Raw genomic sequence first — 20,237 nt, forward strand, 5'->3', positions numbered from 1 at the left:
CCACTTATACTTAACTGAATCTCGATGATCAATGGTGTCACCAGAAGACTCTCTCAATTGTTTCGCTCTACCAAAATCGTCAAGGGTCCAAAACAGGGCGATTAATCAGGGCAGCAGTCCTTCGTAGCCGTCGGGACGCGGAGAACCTCGCAGAAAAGACCTTCGGACCACGTCGACATGCAGGGGTCGATGAAGTGGCGGCCTTCCTCCAGAATTTCCACACGAAGCTCCTCACGAACCTCTGGCTTGGACCGGTACCGCTGAAATCGCCCCATGTTGGGCGCCAACTGAAGTACTGGGTATTTTAAGCCCAGCGGTGCAGGGGAACACACCCTATGACTTTGGGGTTCTTCCTGTTTCAGACCTACAGAAACACAGAGTCTTCTGGGTGAAGTCAAAGATCAGTTTATTGGCTGCAGACCAATTACAGGCGTCCTAGAAGTACAACAGCGTGTATGTTCTCAGGAGACTGCTGAAAATCACAGAAACGGGCTTCTCCTTAAATACAGAATTTCCTGCTTCAGGCATACATTCCTAGGTTTATGGCATGGTCATTTAAAGTATACATTACAAACGAAAAGGCAGAGTCATGATGACCATCCCACATTCCAGTTAAGCCAGCCCGTAATTATTTACACAGTAAGGCTCAGATCCCACATCAGATATCGATAGGCCCCAATAAACATGAGCATCTCCTGTTTTGGGAAACAAGCCATAAAGCAGGAACAGCAATGTGTGAAAGAGATTAGCTGGAGGCTTGTGTAGGATGAAAAGACTTTATGGTGTGTCAAGCCCTGATGCTAATCACAGGTGGCCAGAGGACGGGGAACTCGTGAGACCAGTTTAACCTGGGGCAGCGGAGCCAAGCTGCCCAGGTCACAGAAAAGTCAAGGAAAGGCACATGTGCTCTAAAAGGCCTGTATTCGCTTCATGCTATATAGCCTATGTGAGGGCAACCATAAGATGTCCACCGCTACAAAATGGAACCCACGTAGTGATGTGAAATAGCATATACACAGTGCATTCATAGCTAAAACGTTACAGAAAGCACTTGTACATACCGCATTAACCATTCGCGGTACACTAATACCGGGATAGACAGGGGTAGGGCCCTGCCTCCTACGCGGTCCCAAATTCAAAAGTACGACAGAGCTAAGAAGACCATAAAAAATGAGGTTCAGTCTGACATAGATAGATCTCCTGCACTAGAGATTACTATATTGATTTATAATGTTTACGCTGAAAATCATGTGTGACATTATTGCAGTTGAGACCTTCATTTGTTATGTAATGTATGTGAACCTTTGCACAAATGGACCGCCAATTCGCCTGTTTTAATAGAAATAAAATCACAATAACTGATCCACAAGGCCAGATGTCTGTTTGTTTTTATAAGGTGCGGCCTCATCTCAAACCCGTGCTCAGACAGGCCTGCAGATTCGCTGCAGCATATAAACAGCTAATTTGCAAGGTCAAAGGACCAACATTCAAGTACTCACTGTCCACAATAAACATTCAGCACTCATCGTGGGTACCCCACCTTTACCTTCTGGGATACTCTTTATGGTATGGGTCCTGTCTGCCTAGAAGCGGTCTGACTTTATTGAAACCACACTCTAAATTGGATTCTGTTATGTAGTCTAGCATTTAGCACAAATATGCCTAATTGCCCGCATAATTTAGCGATTTGAAGTGGCTGCTTAGAGGTATTTGCTGCTATAGAAGAACACCTCAAATAATTGGTGAAGTTAACAGAGGCACCTACAGTGTTTGCCATTTAAGGGGTAGGTGTAGCAGGCGAGGTGGGTCTGCCTGTTGTGTTGTGAGTGTGAGTATTTACTCCTTTGTTATTTCATGGAATGTTATGTGTTTGCCCTTGCTTTTAGTCCACCTTTGTGCGCCCACATACCTGCACCTTAAATTGGGCCCCTCACCGCGCTTTTTGCGGACCAGCTTCATCTTTCCTTGCTCCTTCGTGTTTGGCACCGGTCGCCATCTTGGGGGTGGCGAGTAGCGAGTGTGCCACTTGTTTGAGCGCTCTAGCGCTCACTAGGACCACAGGTGAGCCCTATTTAAGGTGAGCTTGGTAGTAGCTCGTCCTTGGAGAAGGCAATAGCACGCACGCGCGCTAGGCTGCTGAATTGTAATATACAGAGCTGCTTCTTTTTAAAATATCCCGTTTTTGCATTTTGTTTGTTTTAAATTGTGTTTGCCCTTGCTTTTAGTCCACCTTTGTGCGCCCACATACCTGCACCTTAAATTGGGCCCCTCACCGCGCTTTTTGCGGACCAGCTTCATCTTTCCTTGCTCCTTCGTGTTTGGCGCCGGTCGCCATCTTGGGGGTGGCGAGTAGCGAGTGTGCCACTTGTTTGAGCGCTCTAGCGCTCACTAGGACCACAGGTGAGCCCTATTTAAGGTGAGCTTGGTAGTAGCTCGTCCTTGGAGAAGGCAATAGCACGCACGCGCGCTAGGCTGCTGAATTGTAATATACAGAGCTGCTTCTTTTTAAAATATCCCGTTTTTGCATTTTGTTTGTTTTAAATTGTGTTTGCCCTTGCTTTTAGTCCACCTTTGTGCGCCCACATACCTGCACCTTAAATTGGGCCCCTCACCGCGCTTTTTGCGGACCAGCTTCATCTTTCCTTGCTCCTTCGTGTTTGGCGCCGGTCGCCATCTTGGGGGTGGCGAGTAGCGAGTGTGCCACTTGTTTGAGCGCTCTAGCGCTCACTAGGACCACAGGTGAGCCCTATTTAAGGTGAGCTTGGTAGTAGCTCGTCCTTGGAGAAGGCAATAGCACGCACGCGCGCTAGGCTGCTGAATTGTAATATACAGAGCTGCTTCTTTTTAAAATATCCCGTTTTTGCATTTTGTTTGTTTTAAATTGTGTTTGCCCTTGCTTTTAGTCCACCTTTGTGCGCCCACATACCTGCACCTTAAATTGGGCCCCTCACCGCGCTTTTTGCGGACCAGCTTCATCTTTCCTTGCCCCTTCGTGTTTGGCGCCGGTCGCCATCTTGGGGGTGGCGAGTAGCGAGTGTGCCACTTGTTTGAGCGCTCTAGCGCTCACTAGGACCACAGGTGAGCCCTACTTAATGCTCGCCTTCTGCGCGCAGCGGTGACGCGCATCGGTAGCGCCTGACTCGCGCCGGAGTCAAGCCAGAGTCCTGCCCGTCTGCGCCCGTCAGCGTCCCGGAGGCGATCGGAGCGGCGGGTAGGATTCTATACACCAGGGATGTGTCCCCCTGCGACTCCAGTGCTGCATTATTCCCCTGGGGAACTGCGTTCCTTCGACACCCTGGTCACAGGTTGTCGCACTGTCTTTCCCGGACGCCATCGCGGAAAACTCGGCTGCCCTGGCTGTGGCTGGCGCCCTAACCGCGCTCAGTTATCACGCCCCAACAATAACATCCTCAATGTGGGTTATCGCTGCATGCTTTTAAACACCAGGTCGGCATGTAAACATGCGCAAGACATATTTGAGCTTCTAGATACGGTGAAGCCACTATGTCTTATGCTCACTGAGACGTGGTGGGGTGAATTTTCCAATCCAGATGTCGCCATGGCAATCCCGCCTGATTATAACATCTTCAGGAAGGATAGAGCCGAGGGGAGGGGCGGTGGAGTGGCATTGGTGGTCAAGAAAGGCACGCCCTGTGCGATTTTGCCAGGGAAGGACATCCGAGGCTCGGAGACTCTCGCTTTTTCTATCACTCTGTCTCCACATCAATCTGTTAAGGGTTTACTTGTGTATAGACCACCTGGTTCACCCGGTACGTTTTTTGAAGATCTGGACTCCGTGTTGTTGGGGCTGGCCCTGAAAGCGGAACACTGCATCGTGGCAGGGGATTTTAACTTTCGGTTGGATGATCCGTCTGACCCTGCTGCCATTAAACTTTCTGAGGCTATGGCCCCGCTGGGACTGATCCCTCATTTGCAGGAGCCTACGCACGAGAAGGGGCACACTCTTGACCAGGTGTTCTCGTCTTCCCCTCTTGAGATGATTGAGATTACACCAGTACTATGGTCTGACCACTCGATTGCCAAATTTACGATCAAAGGCACAGTCAAATCGGTGGCTGCCTTGGCACTGCAACAGGGTCGTGTCCATAGGGCATATCATCGTGTGACCCCAGAGATGCTGGCCCAGGCTGCTGTGGATTGCCCATGTTCCCTCTCTGGAGATCTGGATAAGGACTTGGAGACCCTGCAAGCTTGGCTTCTAGACAGGCTGAATGACCTTGCCCCGGATCTGACACCCCGTCTGACACCGAAACGGGTCTCTGCGCCTTGGTTTACCGCTGCACTGTCGGCTACGCGGCAGCAGTGTAAGGTGGCCGAGAGAGCGTGGCGGGCTCATTATGATACTGCAGCCAAGCTGACCTATAAAACGGTGGTCAAGGCCTATCACCGGGACATCCGCCTGGAAAAAAAAGCATATCTAGCCAGGAGAATAGATGCGGCTCCTAACTCCTGCAAGGAGATTTTCTCCATTGTGAGAGAATTTATTTCCCCACGGTCTAACATCCTAGACGAAAAACCGTCTGGTACCTGGGCTTCGGACCTTGCTGACTTTTTTACGAGCAAGATCCAACGCATACAGGATTCTTTTCCATCGCCTGGGCTTTTGGCCCAGACTAATCCTGAGGCCACCTTATCCCCGCGGGCAGGGCCTGGTGTGACGCGGAGTGTGTTTCCTCCGCTCTCTGCCCCTGACTCTTTAGCGCTAATGGGCAATCTTAAATCAGGTTCGCCCCTCGACCCTTGCCCTGCTAAATTTTTAGCGAAAGTTGCGGAGGTGATTAATCCACTGGCAAATCCGCTGTTAAATCTTTCGCTGAGTCAGGGAGTGGTCCCGTACGCCTGGAAGCAGGCAATGGTGATTCCATTGCTCAAAAAGCCAGGCCTGGATCCGAATGCCCCGGTCAATTATAGGCCTATCTCTTTGCTGCCGGCTCTCACGAAGATTTTGGAAAAGCACGTTCAGGTTGTGCTTTCCAATTTTCTTGAGACCAATGAGATTTTGCACGCCACCCAGTCAGGTTTTCGTTCCCATATCAGTACAGAGACTGCGCTCCTTGAGGTCTCAGAAACCATTAAAGGGGTTCTGGACTCTGGGGGCAAAGCTATGCTGGTGTTGTTGGACCTGTCGGCGGCGTTTGACACCGTCCCCCATGATGGCCTTCTCGCAAGACTCTTTGAGATAGGTCTGCGGGGGACGGTGTTCGGCTGGTTTTCCTCCTTTCTAGCCGGACGCCGGCAAACGGTCTGGGCCTCGCCAGATTCTGCCGTGATGCCGCCTCTGGGAGTCGGGGTCCCACAGGGCTCTATTTTGAGCCCGACCCTATTTAACATCTTCATGACCCCGTTGGCGGCATTGGTGGAGTCGTATGGGGCCCGGATCGTATCCTATGCCGACGACACCCAGCTCCTCTTCTCATGTATGAGAGGTGGAGACTTTAATGGGGAGAGCATTCGGGATTGCCTTGGGGCTGTTTTTCAATGGTTCCAACGGAACAGCCTCAAGTGCAATTCCGATAAATCGGAGGTTCTCTTCTTTGGGTGCGACACAGAGCCAGACTGGCAGGCCTGGTGGCCGATTAATATGTTTCCCCCGTCTTGCTCCTCCCAAGTAGCCAAGAACTTGGGGGTCAAGATGGATAAGGGGTTAACATTGAAATCCCAGATCCTGGGGGTGTCGGGCATCTGCTTCGGCATCCTTAGGATGCTGCGGAGATTCCTTCCCCTGCTGTCGGAGGAGCATAGGAAGCTGACAGTGCAGGCTTTGATGGGGTCCAGGTTGGATTATTCGAACATTCTTTACCTGGGGCTGCCGGAGTATTTGCTGCAGCGGCTCCAAGTGGTGCAGAACGCTGCTGCGAGAGCTATCTTCGGATTAAATAGACGGGCCAGTGTATCGGGCCTGTTGAAAATTTTGCATTGGCTCCCGATCCGGAAACGGATTGTTTTTAAGGCTTTGACTCTGGCCTATAAAGCCCTCCACGCGGTGGGAGCAAAGTACCTTCAAAAGAGACTGGTCTTCTATCATCCGACCCGGTCTTTGAGGTCGGAATCCCTGTTTTTGGCGGTTGTTCCGCGTGTGAAGAGAGCTCGTCTGGGTGGCCGCTCTTTTGGACTACTGGCGCCACAGTTGTGGAACTCTCTGCCACTCACTCTGCGGGGAGCTACCAGCCTACTAGCGTTTAGGAAAGGCCTTAAAACCTGGCTGTTCACCCAGTAGCCTGTTTTTTCTTGCATGTATTTGTCTGGCATTCAGTCTTTTTTTCTTCTTCTAACGTTGTTATGTTATTATGTTGCAGCACTCCTTCTCCTAAAGCGCCGGGACACTCTTTTTGAGTAGCCGTGCGCTATACAAAAGAATAAATAACATAACATAACATAACATAACATATGTTCTATAGGTTTGGAGAGCCCACCACCATCCTGGAGGGTTTACTGGCCCTAAGCAGGTGTGAGTCTAGCCAGATCTATGGCTTAATGGGACTGCTTAAAATGCCAGGTCTTCAGCATCTTGTGGAAACCAAGAAGGGAGGAGGAGGCTCTGATTTGTAGCGGCAGGTGGTTTAGGAACGATGTAGGAGAAGGCTTGAACGCAGGAAACGCAGGATCTTGTTTTCTGTATGCATGTGATGCTTGCAGGTAGGAGTCCAGATGAGTGGAGGTGTCTGGAAGGTTTGTGAAAGCAGATGCTATTGTTGAGGTACGCTGGGCCAGTGCTATGTAGGGACTTAAAGTGTGGGTGCGGAATTTGAATTGTGCTCATTTGTGCATAGGGAGTCAGTGGAGCTCCGTCGGGGTAGTGTGATGTGAATGTGGCGTGGGAGGTTGAGTGTGATTCTAGCTATCAAGTTCTGAATGGTCTGCCGCCTTTGATGTGTTGATCCTGTAATAGAGACTGTTCCCGTAGTCCAGCTTGCTTGTGACCAGTGCATGCATGATGGTTTTCCAGGTGCTGATTGGGGGGCCATTTGAAATTCTTCCTCAGCATTTTGAAGGTACGGAAGCATGAGGCAATGATTGTGTTGAGTTGGGCAGTCATGTTGAGTATGCTGCCTACACAATACATGATCATACTTCTTAATCTCAATTCGAATTTCACATGTATGTGTCCAGATACTGGTTCATTTTGATGTGTGGTAGGAAAGTGTGTGTTGCAGGATGAATAGCAAGCCCCTCACATGCCTGTACATATGATGAAAAATTGCCATGCATTTATATACATTTTCTGTTAATATTAGCAAATTAAACTCCAATAGAAACAAGCCTTGGCAAAGCACATACATGTAAGTTTAATTTGCCAATGCTTGTTACCTTACCATGTTAGAGAAAGACCTAAGGAAGGGAGCAATCGGGGTTTACAGGGAGGGCTACAGTTGTAAAATGGTCCATCATGCATTTGGGTTCAAGCACTTAAGCTGAGGCGGAAGAATACATTCCCAAAAAATCATAGCGTTAAGATGAAATTTAAATAATCCACTGGGCTAAGTTGAGATGTGATTGAAAAAGTCTCAGGCCAATGGCTGGAAGAGGCATGCTGAAAGCTTACCTGCATAGAAACTTTCAATTATGCATATCAACTTTAAAATATCCATGGTTACTCAGGATCTAAGTGTGAATTCCAAAACTCTGAAGTTGTCTGTCCCTCCCTCTCATACATGAAAATAAAACTGATCCATTCTTGGAGATTTGAGATATTTTTGACATGGGAAAATATCTCTTGTTACACCTTGCCTACTTCTAGAGCTAAAACCAGACCTGTGTCCAAACTCAAGAGATACACTAAACAGGCCAGTTGGTACACCATTGTACTAAGAACCACGAAAAGCAACTGTAAGTGACTAGAAAGGAAATGGTGCACCAGCAATTAGCCCACAGACCAAGACAGCTTTAAGACATCCCTCAACCAATACCACCAACTCTTGAAATAGACCAAAAGAAGTGCCTTAGGTGACCACATTAAAACCATTTCTAACCACATCAAAGAACTCTTCAACATCATCAGTGAGTTCTCCAGTCCTCCGCCACCAAAAATATCCTCACCCCTTCCCAGGAACTCTGCGACACCATGGTGGACTTCTTCCACAACAAGATCTCCACCATCTTTAAAAACTTCGAACCCCAACCCACCGCTGCTGACATCCTCAGCCTCCTCGCTCCTATAGATGCTAACCCTGACCACCTGGTCACAACCTGGGAACAGTTCACCACACCAAAGCCATCATGAACTGCATCCACTCGGGAGCTCCCACAGACCCCTGTCCCCACCACATATTGAACCTCAGTGCAAGATGATCCACAATGGGCTCACCACTATCTGCAACGCATCCATCACAACAGCCACCTTCCTTGAATAATGGAAATACGAAAAATTCAAACCCCTCTCAAGAAACCGTCCACCAACCCCAGCAAACTCCAGAACTAACATCCCATCTCTCTGCTCCCCTTTCCCCACCAAAGCCCTTAAAAAAGGCCATCAACTGCCAACTCACAGAACAGTTGGAGAACAACAATCTTCTGGACACCTCCCAATCCGGATTCCACACCACAGCACGAAAACCACGCTGATTGCTGCCACCGATGACATCAGAACCCTCCTTGACCGGGGAGAAACGGTGGCCTTGATCCTCCTCGACCTCTCAGCAGCATTCGGCACAGCTTAATCTCATTGGAATCAAAGGAGACGCCTTCAAATGGATCACCCCCTTCCTCAATGGAAGAACCCAGAGAATCCACCTGCCACCTTTCACCTCAGAACCCAAGAACATCATCTGCGGTGTCCCTCAAGGCTTGTCCTTCAGCCTTACTCTGTTGAACACCTATATGACATACTTGGCCAACATCGTCAGAACCCATGAACTAAACATCATATCGTATGCAGACGACACCCAGCTCATCCTCTGGCTATCCAAAGACCCCTCCACTGTGATGACCAACGTCCAAAGGTGCCTGACGCGCATAGCTGAATGGATGAGGGAGAACTGCCTAAAACTCAACACAGACAAAACGGAAGTGCTGGTCTTCGGGAACAACACCTTGATATGGAACAACTCCTGGCTTCCTTCCAAACTATGACCCTCAACCACGCCTATAGACCATGTCCACAACCTTGCCATCATCCTGGACAGAAAGCTCACCATGACAAGTCACATAAACCCAGTCTCTTTCATCTGCTTCCTCACTTTTCACATGCTCCGTAAAGTCTTCAAATGCCTGTCTTTCAACACCAGATGAATCGTCACGCAAGCTGGCTGGACTATGGATACACACTATACATAGGAACCACCATGCATCTCCTAAAGAGACCATAGACCATATTGAACTTAGCACCCAACTCATCTTCGACTTCCCCTAACACACCCACATCACTCCCCACCTCAAGAAGCTCCACTGGCTCCCCATTCAGAAGAGATGCCTATTCAAGATGCAGGTCCAAACAAACAGAGCCCTTCATAATTAAGGACCAGCATTCATCAACCACCCCATGAACTTCCACCAGCCCTACAGACACATGTGCCCCACCTCTCTCATCCTCGCACACACGCTGAGCATCCATTGAAGCAACAGTGGAGGACACTCCTTTTCCTACCTCACTACGAAGGCCTGGAACGACCGCCCACTTCATCTCCCAACCTCATCCTCTCTTCTGGAATTCAATAAAGGACTCAAGACCTGGCTGTTAAACTGATTCCTCTTGATGCAGTAGGCTCTCAGCACCTGGATACCCTCACTGGTGACTATCTGTGCTTTAGAAATCCTGTTTGCTTGATTAATTGATTTATAGGGGAATCATTATTACCGGAAGGGATGTGGTTTGGCAATAAGGTGTCTCTTACGACCAGACATTTATTTCTAGGATCAGAGCCTGCACATATTCTCATACAGAATTCTTGATGTGATGAAAGTTGAAAAGATAAGACGAGTAACCTGGATGACTCTGGCAGCCAGTCACTCCAGTTCAAAAGAATCAAGAAAATTGCCTATTAGCATCTTGCACTCTAAAGGTTCACTTTGAGGTGCGATCTGATCTGAGTCTCATGTATAGTGACAGTTTGGCCACAGTAAACAAATTTGGATTAGAAAATGTCTGCATCCTCATAGAGCGCCCCTGTCTGGAAGTAATGGAGTTACTAAATAGTACATCTGTCAGAACATTCAGCCTTACAAATCAGGCTTTTTGGACAGATTTTCCAGTTGAGAGTGCAAAATCCACAAATAAAGAGGATTTTGAAAAAGTAGCTTTGAGGCACCTAGTACTGTTGGTGACCAGTACATACACAATGGTAGAAAAGACACGCGGGGCTTGGCTAGAAAAAGGAAATTGAGTAACATTATTATATTTAGAATATCTTGAGAGGATAATGCATTCTGGACTTGGGCCCCAGTAAGGTACTAAAAAGTGTCAAGGCAATTGGGTCCTCAAGACACAGGATGTTAAGATGGCATGGGCTCATGCAAGAATCTGTTTGGCTGCCACCAACCTGCCCTGGCTGTTAAACAAAAGATGGAAAACATTTTATCTTGAAGGAATAAAAGGCTGTATAATCCAGTGTGCCTTTTGATAGGATCCCCAGAAAAGCTATTTAGGTCTCGCCTAGCGTTGCTACGCACATGCGTAGCTCCCTCTGCGAGATTTATTGCTAACAAGGACTTTGAGAGAAGAGCTTTAAGCCCCGCCTCTTATTTCCATTGGCTTGCGTCACCGTTTATGGTGAACGGTGGGCTGCCATTGGAAATAAGCTTTCTGAGGTGCCTCCTTTTCGCTTTTTTGTCCGGCCCATCCGGACTGGATCGCCTGCTTCACGGCTGTCATATAGCAGTTTCTTATCTCAAGAGGCGTGTTAGATAAACAAGCCCTGAGATCCAGTCCGGATGGGCCGTCTCAAAAGGAGACAGGGCGCCGCGTGTTTATTTTTGCATCGCGCTTTCACTTTAGTGAAAGCGCGATGCAAAAATAAACAGCGGGAATGGCGAGCTCTTGTTAGTATATTGCCTAAAGCTGGGGACGCGTTCTGTTCCAAAGTGCTCGCAATTTTGAAAGAGAATGGAGTAACGGTAAAAGACAAACAACTGCACAAAGACACACACGAGCCCCAGAGTAATAAAGACATCATCTACCTTCTACTTTCTTCTCCATTGATAATCCAATTTAGAAAAGTCCACTCCGAAGAAGGACTTTCCTGACCAAGGCTGGGGTTTGGACTGTGTTTCTGTTTAAATCTCCTCAGCTTTGCGGAGTAGCAGCGAGTCTCCTATACACAAACACACGTGCCCAGCTAAACGGAGCTCTCTGTCCTCTCTCCCAACTTCCTCGGCTCGCAGAGCGCGCTGCTGGGGTGCTAGGTTCTGGCAGCTGGCATTGCCAGCCTGCTTGACGAATGCTGCTGGGAGCCCAGGTGAAGCCAGTTGGTCTGGCTGGCGCACTTTGCACGAGTCCCTTGAATGTCTCTCCCAGGCTAGCTCCCGCCTTCTGTACCCCTCCCCTCTTCCCCTGACTCCTCCTGTGGATTGAGTGCATGCAGCAGACTTTCCAAGAATACAGCCCTGCAGCACTGATCTCCCCCCAGCCCCACCCAGCCAAGATCCTTTGTGTGCGCCTACAAGCCCCAACCCCTAGGAAGGCAGGTGCTTCGACGAGGAGGAGGAGCCGGCGGGGCAGGAGACAGAGATTTTGTCCTCCCGTTGCCACTGTACCTGCAGTGCTGCTACAGAGAGACAGCAGCTCGCCTCTTTCTCCCCCTCTCTGCATTATGACAAATCAAGGCAGCAGCTGTGCCCTTAGCACATCAGAGGAAGGATGCACGGGGGAGGGGACGCAGGATGTGCTGGGTATGGGCTGAAGTGGACCGGTGCGGCTGGAGCGGGGTTCAGAAGAAGGGGCAGGCTGCCCTCTGTTTCTTCCTAATTAATGACCCTGGATGAGCAACATTCCAAACATTACGACTAGTGGAGATTATGCAGAGGAAACGTCGTGGGGGCATGTGGGTTAACACTGGTGGGAGGGGTATCGGCGGACCAGGCAAGTCTACCACCATCTATCTCCCCGCAGACCATCCTGTGCCCCTCGCCTACTACCACTTATCGTCCGTACTCAGGGAGCAGGACGGGTAGCGAGAAGTAGTAGGACAGACCCCCCCTCCCCCACCGCTGACGACTCACTCACTTCACAAACACACGCCGGGGGGAGACGCAGCGAAATAGGGGAGACAGTGGGGCAAACTCCGCAGGTTATGGAGGTCCAGAGAATTGTGCGGGTGGAATGGGTGGCCTAATGCCTCTCTTCATCAGACTCATGTCCCACTGTCCCCTCCACAGAAACACAGACGGAAAGCCGGAGTGGTAGGGAAATATGTACATGAGTGAGGGAGTCAGTAATGGGGCGATTGTTTGGGGGGAGAGTGGGGCGTCCAAGCAGGAACCAGGAGATAGGTTCTGATCATGCCACACTGAACTCTACATAACCCCGGCCATGCTGTCCCTGCTGCACTGTGTATGGAAATGGGGCCAGGGAGGGAGACGAAAGCATGCGAGTAAAAGGGTGAGAGTGAAAGGATGAGTGCCCCTTGTCTTTATGAGGAAGGAAGTGCAGTGGAGGTGTGAACCTCCGGGCCAGGGTGTTATAATTTTTATTTTCTCTTTTTAGTGCCCCTGGCGCTTATCACTCTGCCTGTTGTGAGTGGGCTCTTTGCAGAGTTTTGCTGCTGAAAAGCCCGCAGGGACCCACATATAGGCAGAAGGTTCCCCTTCCTGCAGGCTACTCACAGCCTGTGCCTCACTCATTGTTTAATGGAGGGGCAGATGGCACATTGCCAACCTCCCTGTGTGGAATGTCTGTGGTTAAATTTTCTTGGACTATTGGTGGATGAAAGCAGACTGTTCACCAATCGGAAGAACCGGAAGCTGACAGTGGATGGCATTTAAAGGCAAGAAGAACGTCTGCTTACGGTGGCGCAAGTCTTTCTAGTTGCATGTCTGAACAGCAGGGACATTGTAAGGATTTTAGGGGCCCTGGGCCAACGTATTTTGGGGGGCCCTGTTTGGAACAGCTTTGAATTTAAGATACAGTTTCAGCTCATTCAAGCCCTCTTTGGCCAGGTCACTGAGCGGTAACCTTCTTCCTTCACCCGGCCCATTTGTTGCAGGTGAATTGCTGTCATTTCCTCTCTTTATCGTCCTTCTACCACACACTGTTGTATCTTTTCGTTTATGCCTGTGGTTTATGGCTGAGCCTCTTCTAGACGTCTTTGCCCATTCAATGTATCTTTGACTGTTGGTGTTTATTGTAAAGCACCCGCATACCTTACTGTGCTTGAACGCTTTGTAAAACTGTTAACTAAAATCGCTGCATTCTAGAAACAAGCCATTGCAATACAATAGGTCTCGCATTTACGCAAGTTTAAGCTATTGGCATTGTAAATGACAATGCCTTTTATTTATGTTTTAAAAACCAAAACATAAATAAAAGGCATTGCCATTTACAATGCCAATAGCTCAAACTCTCGTAAATGCGAGACCTATTGCATTGCAAATGCTTGTTTTCACCATGCATCCTATACGGAAACAAGCCTCAGATACCCAGTAGCTATTGACTGATATTTGGAGAACCTGCACGTTTGCCCAGTCATCAGAAGAAGCCCCGGGTGTACAAGTAATCCAAACCCCTACTCTCCCACCACCCAACTGAACCACAAAAGGGACCCTAATAGGTATACAAGGCAACACCAAGAGGGGGGGGGGGGGGGCGGAGGGGCAAACCATTCCAAAAGAAGGAGAAGGGCCATTGAAAAGGCAAAGACTAACATAGCAGTACTAAATAAAATATAGCAGCCCTGCAATGGAATCAGTGCAGGACACATAGTGGATTCTCCTCTCCGATCCGCCTGCACTGAGCCATTTGTAACTGGTGGTAGGTAAGAGTCTGGGTCGAATGATGGATCTTTACAGTCAAGATAGAACAACAAGAATGTTATCATTTCTCATGTGCCAAAATGCAATGCCCATGAGCGCAGAGACTCCCTCGTGAACCAGATGTCCAGCTCGGTGCCTGACAGGGTGGGAGAAGAGTCTATCAAAGGATTCAAATCAATGACAGGCCCCCAAGGAAAGGTGCACCCATAAATGCTGGGGGTTGTCAGAAAGAACTACCTACAATCGAGGGCTATATGCAGCAAGCAGCACAGAAAGAGAGAAAGTATTCGAGGGGTAAAGTTTCAAAAACTGGGTTGAAGTAAATCCAGAAGAACACTGTGAGATATTGATGTTTGTTATAAAGAAGCACCCACCAGCGTCTCCCGTATTTATTTGTTTTTTGTATTCTTCCTTTTATTTGGCGATGCATAGCAATTTTATATTGCCCTCAGAAAAGTGCACGTACTTTCTCAAACAGAGTGCCAATACACATTTCCTTACAAAATAATTGCGTTTCAGTATTTACGTTGTGTGAGCAAGGAACCTCCACCACAGCGCCACCCTGAATACCCCTGTGTTTCAAGGAGGTGTAGGGCGAAGGCATTTTTCATGATAAATAGTTTTCCATCTGGAAAAGAGGCTAAAAACGAAGTTTAGATATACCTAAACGGGTATTTTTTCATGTTTCTTTGTTAAATGATCTGCTGTATTAACTCTTCCAGAGGTTAAATGTGAAAAATAAAAAATCCAATAAAAAACACTTGTAGATCCTCTCACGAAGGGTTCGATTGACCGAGATCTTTCGATATAGATGTGACATCCGAATTTCCAGGAGTATGCCACATCCACTCATGGAAGAAAGCTTCATGAATTGAGCCCAAAATATCCGACTTGGGGTGCCACTCTACCTAAACGACTATATCCCATTTCCGTTTCCATGGTAACAAGCTTAGTTTTATGATTATCTTTTTCAGTTTTGGACACAGCAGGCCAAGAAGAGTTTGGAGCCATGCGAGAACAATACATGAGGACAGGAGAGGGTTTCCTGCTCGTATTTTCAGTCACGGATAGAGGAAGGTGAAGTATTTTCCTAATCAAAATGTTTAATTTATCAATGTGTAAATTTCTCTGTAATGTAACTCGATAAAGTGTGGCCATAAAGAGAAAGTAACTAATTTGCCAGAGGTCTGGAAGTTTTGGGGCATTAACATGCAGTTTGGTTTTCAATGAATGGGCAAATATCACTTATTCAAGGGTTGCTAAAAAGAACTGGGTGCAGTGATTTGCACTCTCATTGTACTTTATATGAATGATACGCTTCAAGATTATTTCAGGTATATAAAGCAGTTATGAGAAAATAGTGACTATTTTTTATTTGTTAAAAGTTTATTCTGATTTAGGTATTACAGAACTAGTTGCCCCCAGTATCAAAATGCTGTGCGAGTTCAATGTTGGAGCACAAAGAAATATGAAACGCACAAAAATATGCTTGATTCCTAATATTTGGGGATTAGTCGTGATTCATAGCGGACTGGGTTCAAGCCTACTATGTTAAAAGCAGGATATGACCGTGACTTCACAATAATAATTAAGGTATGAAATGATATCATCTGGACACTGCATAGTTAAAGGATGAGAGATGACATGAAACAAAGTTAGCCTTTTCCATTTGAATTTTCCATGTCGGGAAGGCGGACCAAATAGATTCTGGGCCAGTAAATACAATGGAGCATACAAAAAGTGATGAATGGAATGCTTGAATGAATCTCAACCACTGGTTATCACTCGGGCCGCTTCCCAGTCCATTATTTTGCTCACCATGCCACCTCAGTCTGGTCCCAGCCATGTGCAAATCAGCCGTGACCCTGCTGCTCATGGGCACAGTCTAGCCCGAACTGTCAGGCCAGGTCCTCCCTAAACTGGAACACAAGCAACCTATCACCGGTTCTGCCCCGATTAGGCTCATTAGCCAGGTATAGCTTTGTTGCAGCAACACAGTGTGCACAGGGCCCACATCTGGGCATGAACGTCCCACTTACAGCAACATACTTAAGTAAACAAAAATGGGAAGGGCCAGGGAATACGGCACAAAGATAGAAGCAGCATAGAGGTTCAAAGTACAGTTCCAGGGCTAAACATGAGTGACCTTTTGGGTTGGCCAACTTAGTTTGCTCTTGGCAGTGACATCTCTTGAACTGAAATGTTTACTCCATCCACGTGGAGAAAGGGGGCAGGGGTGATGGTTTTAACAGGCAGATTGGAAGTTCCAAGTTGCGGTTGGAATGCCAAGGAGGATTGTTATGACATCTGTTATTTCCAAAGCTTTCAAACTCCTTAATGCATCAGAGTCTGATTTTAAGAAAGGTAACACTATGATTTGAGGTAGCTGTATTTCCACATTAAGTATTGTGACCTTCAAACAATTTGGTCACCTTTGAAATGCCAGTGCAGCAAGACTTATTTTGTGTGCTCTGCTTATATTTTTGGGTTTCTGACTTTTTGGCTTGAGTTGTTCCACCTTAAAGCGAATAATTCATCATTATAGAATGCCCATTAGAAGGGTGTTATGTTATTCAGAGTTCAAGGATTTCGCACTTCATAATTGCATTGCAAGATATATTATTCCCTTTTAGAACTGACATCCGGTTATGGGTGTGGAGGTTTGAATGTGACAGTCTGATTTAGAGAAGGCTTCCAGAGAACCACAGGATGTCTCCAAAATCAGTCATGGAGCATCAGGAGAAAGATTTTGATTTACCATTGTAAAAAAATGCATATCCGTGCCGCCTAAATAAAAATTAGAACACTTCAACTCTTAAGCACACCACCACCCGTTTCTACTTGAGGTGCCTCCTATGTAACTGTAGATTGATTGTAAAACACAGCCCTGAGATTGCGGACAAGATAAAACTTGACAGACCTGAAACTATTCTTCCTAACTGAAACCGGTTAAAAGACGTGTCTGTATCAGCAATGCAATTACTTGTCCCATCGAAATGCTCTATTTTTTGCTAGTAAGTAGTCACTACAATTTGCACATCATCTAGCAACCAGCTGGGGCTAACCTTAGCTTCATAGAATGGCTTCACGTATAAAATACTCCATCACCCCCGGGTTTTGATTGCACTGTATAACAAGCATTTGCAATGCAATAGGTCTCGCAGTTACACGAGTTAAAGCTATTGGCATTGTAAATGACAATGCCTTTTATTTATGTTTTTAAAACAAAAACAAATATAAAAGGCATTGTTATTTGCAATGTCAATAGCTCAAACCTGTGTAAATGCGAGACCTATTGCATTTCAAATGCTTGTTTTTGTTAGGCACGGGGAGATTAAGTGATTCGCCCAGAATCACAGGATGTTACGCGTCCTTGCCGAGACTCGAACCCGGCTCCGCAGTTTCGAGGCCAGCCGCTCTAGCGGAGAAGCCACGTCCTAAGAATCTCCTCTAATATGTAATCCGATATGAGTTCAGCGCCTGCCACATGTGAAAAGAGAACCTAAAATGTACCCAGGCAGATCGGTGTGAATGTACAACTTTCACAAAACAAGAACAAGCATTTACAATGCAATGGTCTCGGCATTGGTAAAGTTTGAGCTATTGGCATTGCTCATGACATTATTTTTGTTTATGTTTTTGTTTTTAAAACATTTAAAGAAACGGCATTGTCATGAGCAATGCCAATAGCTCTAACTTTAACAATGCCGAGACCGTTGCATTGTAAATGCTTTTTTTTTTTTTGTCACTTGTATTCAGGCTCCTCGCATTCCCCCCTCCCTTCTCGCCCAGCCCTTCTTGTTCACGCTGTAGCTTGCGCCTGTAACTGGAGACTTTCATGACATTTCTCTGTCAGTCAGCTGGCTCCAGTCTGCCTCTCAGCAGAGCCATGTGGACGGACGGAGAGGGAGGGTTGTGCTGCAGGCTGCCTCGGAGCAGAGGGCACTGCTGTCTGTGCCTTTCCTGCTCCTCACAGCTGCCTGGGCCCAGGACTGGATATGGTCTCCCAGAGATTGTCTGGTTCTTTCTTTTATGTTTAATGGCAGGCGCGGTGCCCTTTCAGGAGCACCACGATGGTTTGATTTCATTCTCCTGTCTCCAACACCCCCCACCCCACTCTTTCTGCTCTCCTCCTCCCTCCCTTTCAATTAGTCACGGGGCTTGCTTGCTTCGCAGCAGAGCCAAGCGGACAGAGAGGAAGGGTTGTGCTGAGCTTTGAAGAGTTGCTTCCCAGAGTTGATCCCAGAATGCTTTTGCCACAAAAGAAAATGTTCTTGCTTCGGCACATTTGACACCGCCGCACTCTAGTTTAAGGACTTTTATTAGTGGGAAGGGAAACCAAAAGAGGTGTTAGGAAGGAAGGCCTACAACTGCAACATTTGCGGCTTCAAAAATAGCTGCCGCATTCATATATGAATTCACCAAATGATTTTATTCTCTTTCTAACAAAATACGTGCTAAGCAATCCGGGTGCAGTAAGCCACTTTCGCCGAGTTAATTCAAGGCACTGCAGCCAAAGTGACTCTGCAAAGTTATGGCGGAGGCAGTTAAACCAAACTTCAAAAAAACAATTAACAGAAAATCATCGTTAGGAGGTACCGTAGCACCTAATGCTGTTTGGACACGAGTAGCGCCTAGTGCTGTTTGGACACGAGTAGCGCCAAGTGCTGTTTAGACAACGTGCGAAACGGTCAATGGTTTTTTCTGCGAGTAAGTTTTGCTCCGCAGTTTCTCCAAGTCTCAGTTACTCCAGGAAAAGGAAACCGATATTTGTGATTCGGACCGGCGGTCTCTTCCCATCCTGTCACTACATAATCTCAGCTGCCAGCGAAACCGAGAGCCCGAAGAGAATCTAGCGCTGTAATACGGGCAGGAGGCTTCTTTGTGCTGTTAAGGTACGGGGGAGGGAGCAGATAAAAACAAGCATTGAAATAGGCCTCATCTTTTATTAAGTTAAAGCCATTTGCTTTGCTATATAATACCATTAGCAAAGCAAATGGCTTTAACTTAATAAAAGGCGAGGCCTATTGCATTTTCAATGCTTGTTCTCTAAATTTGCCCAGCAATGGTACCTTTCCCATCGATCGGCAGTTGTTGGGGTCTTGATTGTCCAGATTAGATTTTTTTAATGACGGGCATATTTATGCCTCTTTAAAGTCTTATGGGAATTTTAATTTTAGGTAGTTGTTGATGAGTGTTTTGACTGTGATTGCCGCTGAAGCTGTTAAAAGAATGTTTTTGAATATTTCGCGATGTTGTTGACCCCTTCTTAATTTGAAAGCGTTGATTGGCAGAAACATCGGGCACCTTGTTAATCATGAAGCTGAAAAGTCCATGTTCAAAGAAGCCCACCGCTCCTGTTTGGGGTCTTTGACTGAAAAAAATCCACTTTCACTGCCCAGAAGCCTGCTCGGTGTAACGCCGGGCTCTCAAATTATAAACGCGCCGTTTCAAGTTATAAATATTCATTTATTTCTTTGTTCTTTTTATTCAGCGCTACCCGTTCCTAGTCTGCTTCGGAGCGCTGCTCGGTTAATTAGCCAAACAGGTCCGTCCCGATAGCGCTGTTGTTTTAGGATCGGCAGCGCGCACAGCGTTCGGTAATCTCAGCAGCAGAGGGATGAGGCACGTGGAGGAGCCGGGAGGTGAGGGAGCAACGCCGGGACACCACCGCCTTTCTCCGAGGCACAGCAGAAAATGCCTCGGAGAAAGGGAGTGTCCTTTTCGGATTGGGGGGCGTGTTTTGCTGTTGTCTCCTCCCTGAGACTTCTCGCAAAAAACACGCCCCCCGATCCGAAAAGGACGGGGCAGGATCAGAGTGACGGGACCTCTTCTCCAATGGCTGGCCAGCATTTACTAGGCCAGCCAATGGAGAACAGGGAAGAAGAGGGGCGGGTTCAAGCCCCTCTTCACCCAAGTATTTATGTCTCGCGAGCGAGACTGCGCAAGCGCAGCCATCGCTAGCCGAGACCTAAAAAAAGCTTAGTACAATAAGGAGTGTGTGGAGTACTTTCACTTATTGCTGCTGGACTGAATATGTACTTTTCAGAACTCTGCAAACATACATGGAATGGAGACAGAGATAGCAGCCATGTTTTCCAAAACAGCCTTAAATAAAAAACATTTCTCATAAATGCATATGCAGGCGTCCTCTTCCACCGCTGGTCTGTTTGAGAGTCACTCACATTTTGCTTCAACCCCAATACCATGTACCAAGAAGAAATGTGTCAGCAGCACAATGCAATCTTCGGCTCGCTTCATGACATGACAGGATTTTGCTTGTGCGCACACGCATACGTCTAAAAAGTAGCCCA

At 47.3% G+C, this 20,237-nt stretch overlaps 1 protein-coding gene across 1 annotated transcript in view; it reads left to right on the forward strand.

The window, feature by feature from the left end:
- Positions 1-20,237, forward strand: part of RRAS2 (RAS related 2) — a 369,972-nt gene that overhangs the window by 287,428 nt on the left and 62,307 nt on the right. Inside the window, exon 3 of the mRNA XM_085648118.1 lies at positions 14,898-15,000. Within this exon, the coding sequence (XP_085504244.1) occupies positions 14,898-15,000 (103 nt within the window). The remainder of the gene's footprint in view (positions 1-14,897; positions 15,001-20,237) is intronic.

This window comes from Triturus cristatus, chromosome 3_2 (assembly GCF_964204655.1).
Source record: "Triturus cristatus chromosome 3_2, aTriCri1.1, whole genome shotgun sequence".
NCBI lineage: Eukaryota > Metazoa > Chordata > Amphibia > Caudata > Salamandridae > Triturus > Triturus cristatus.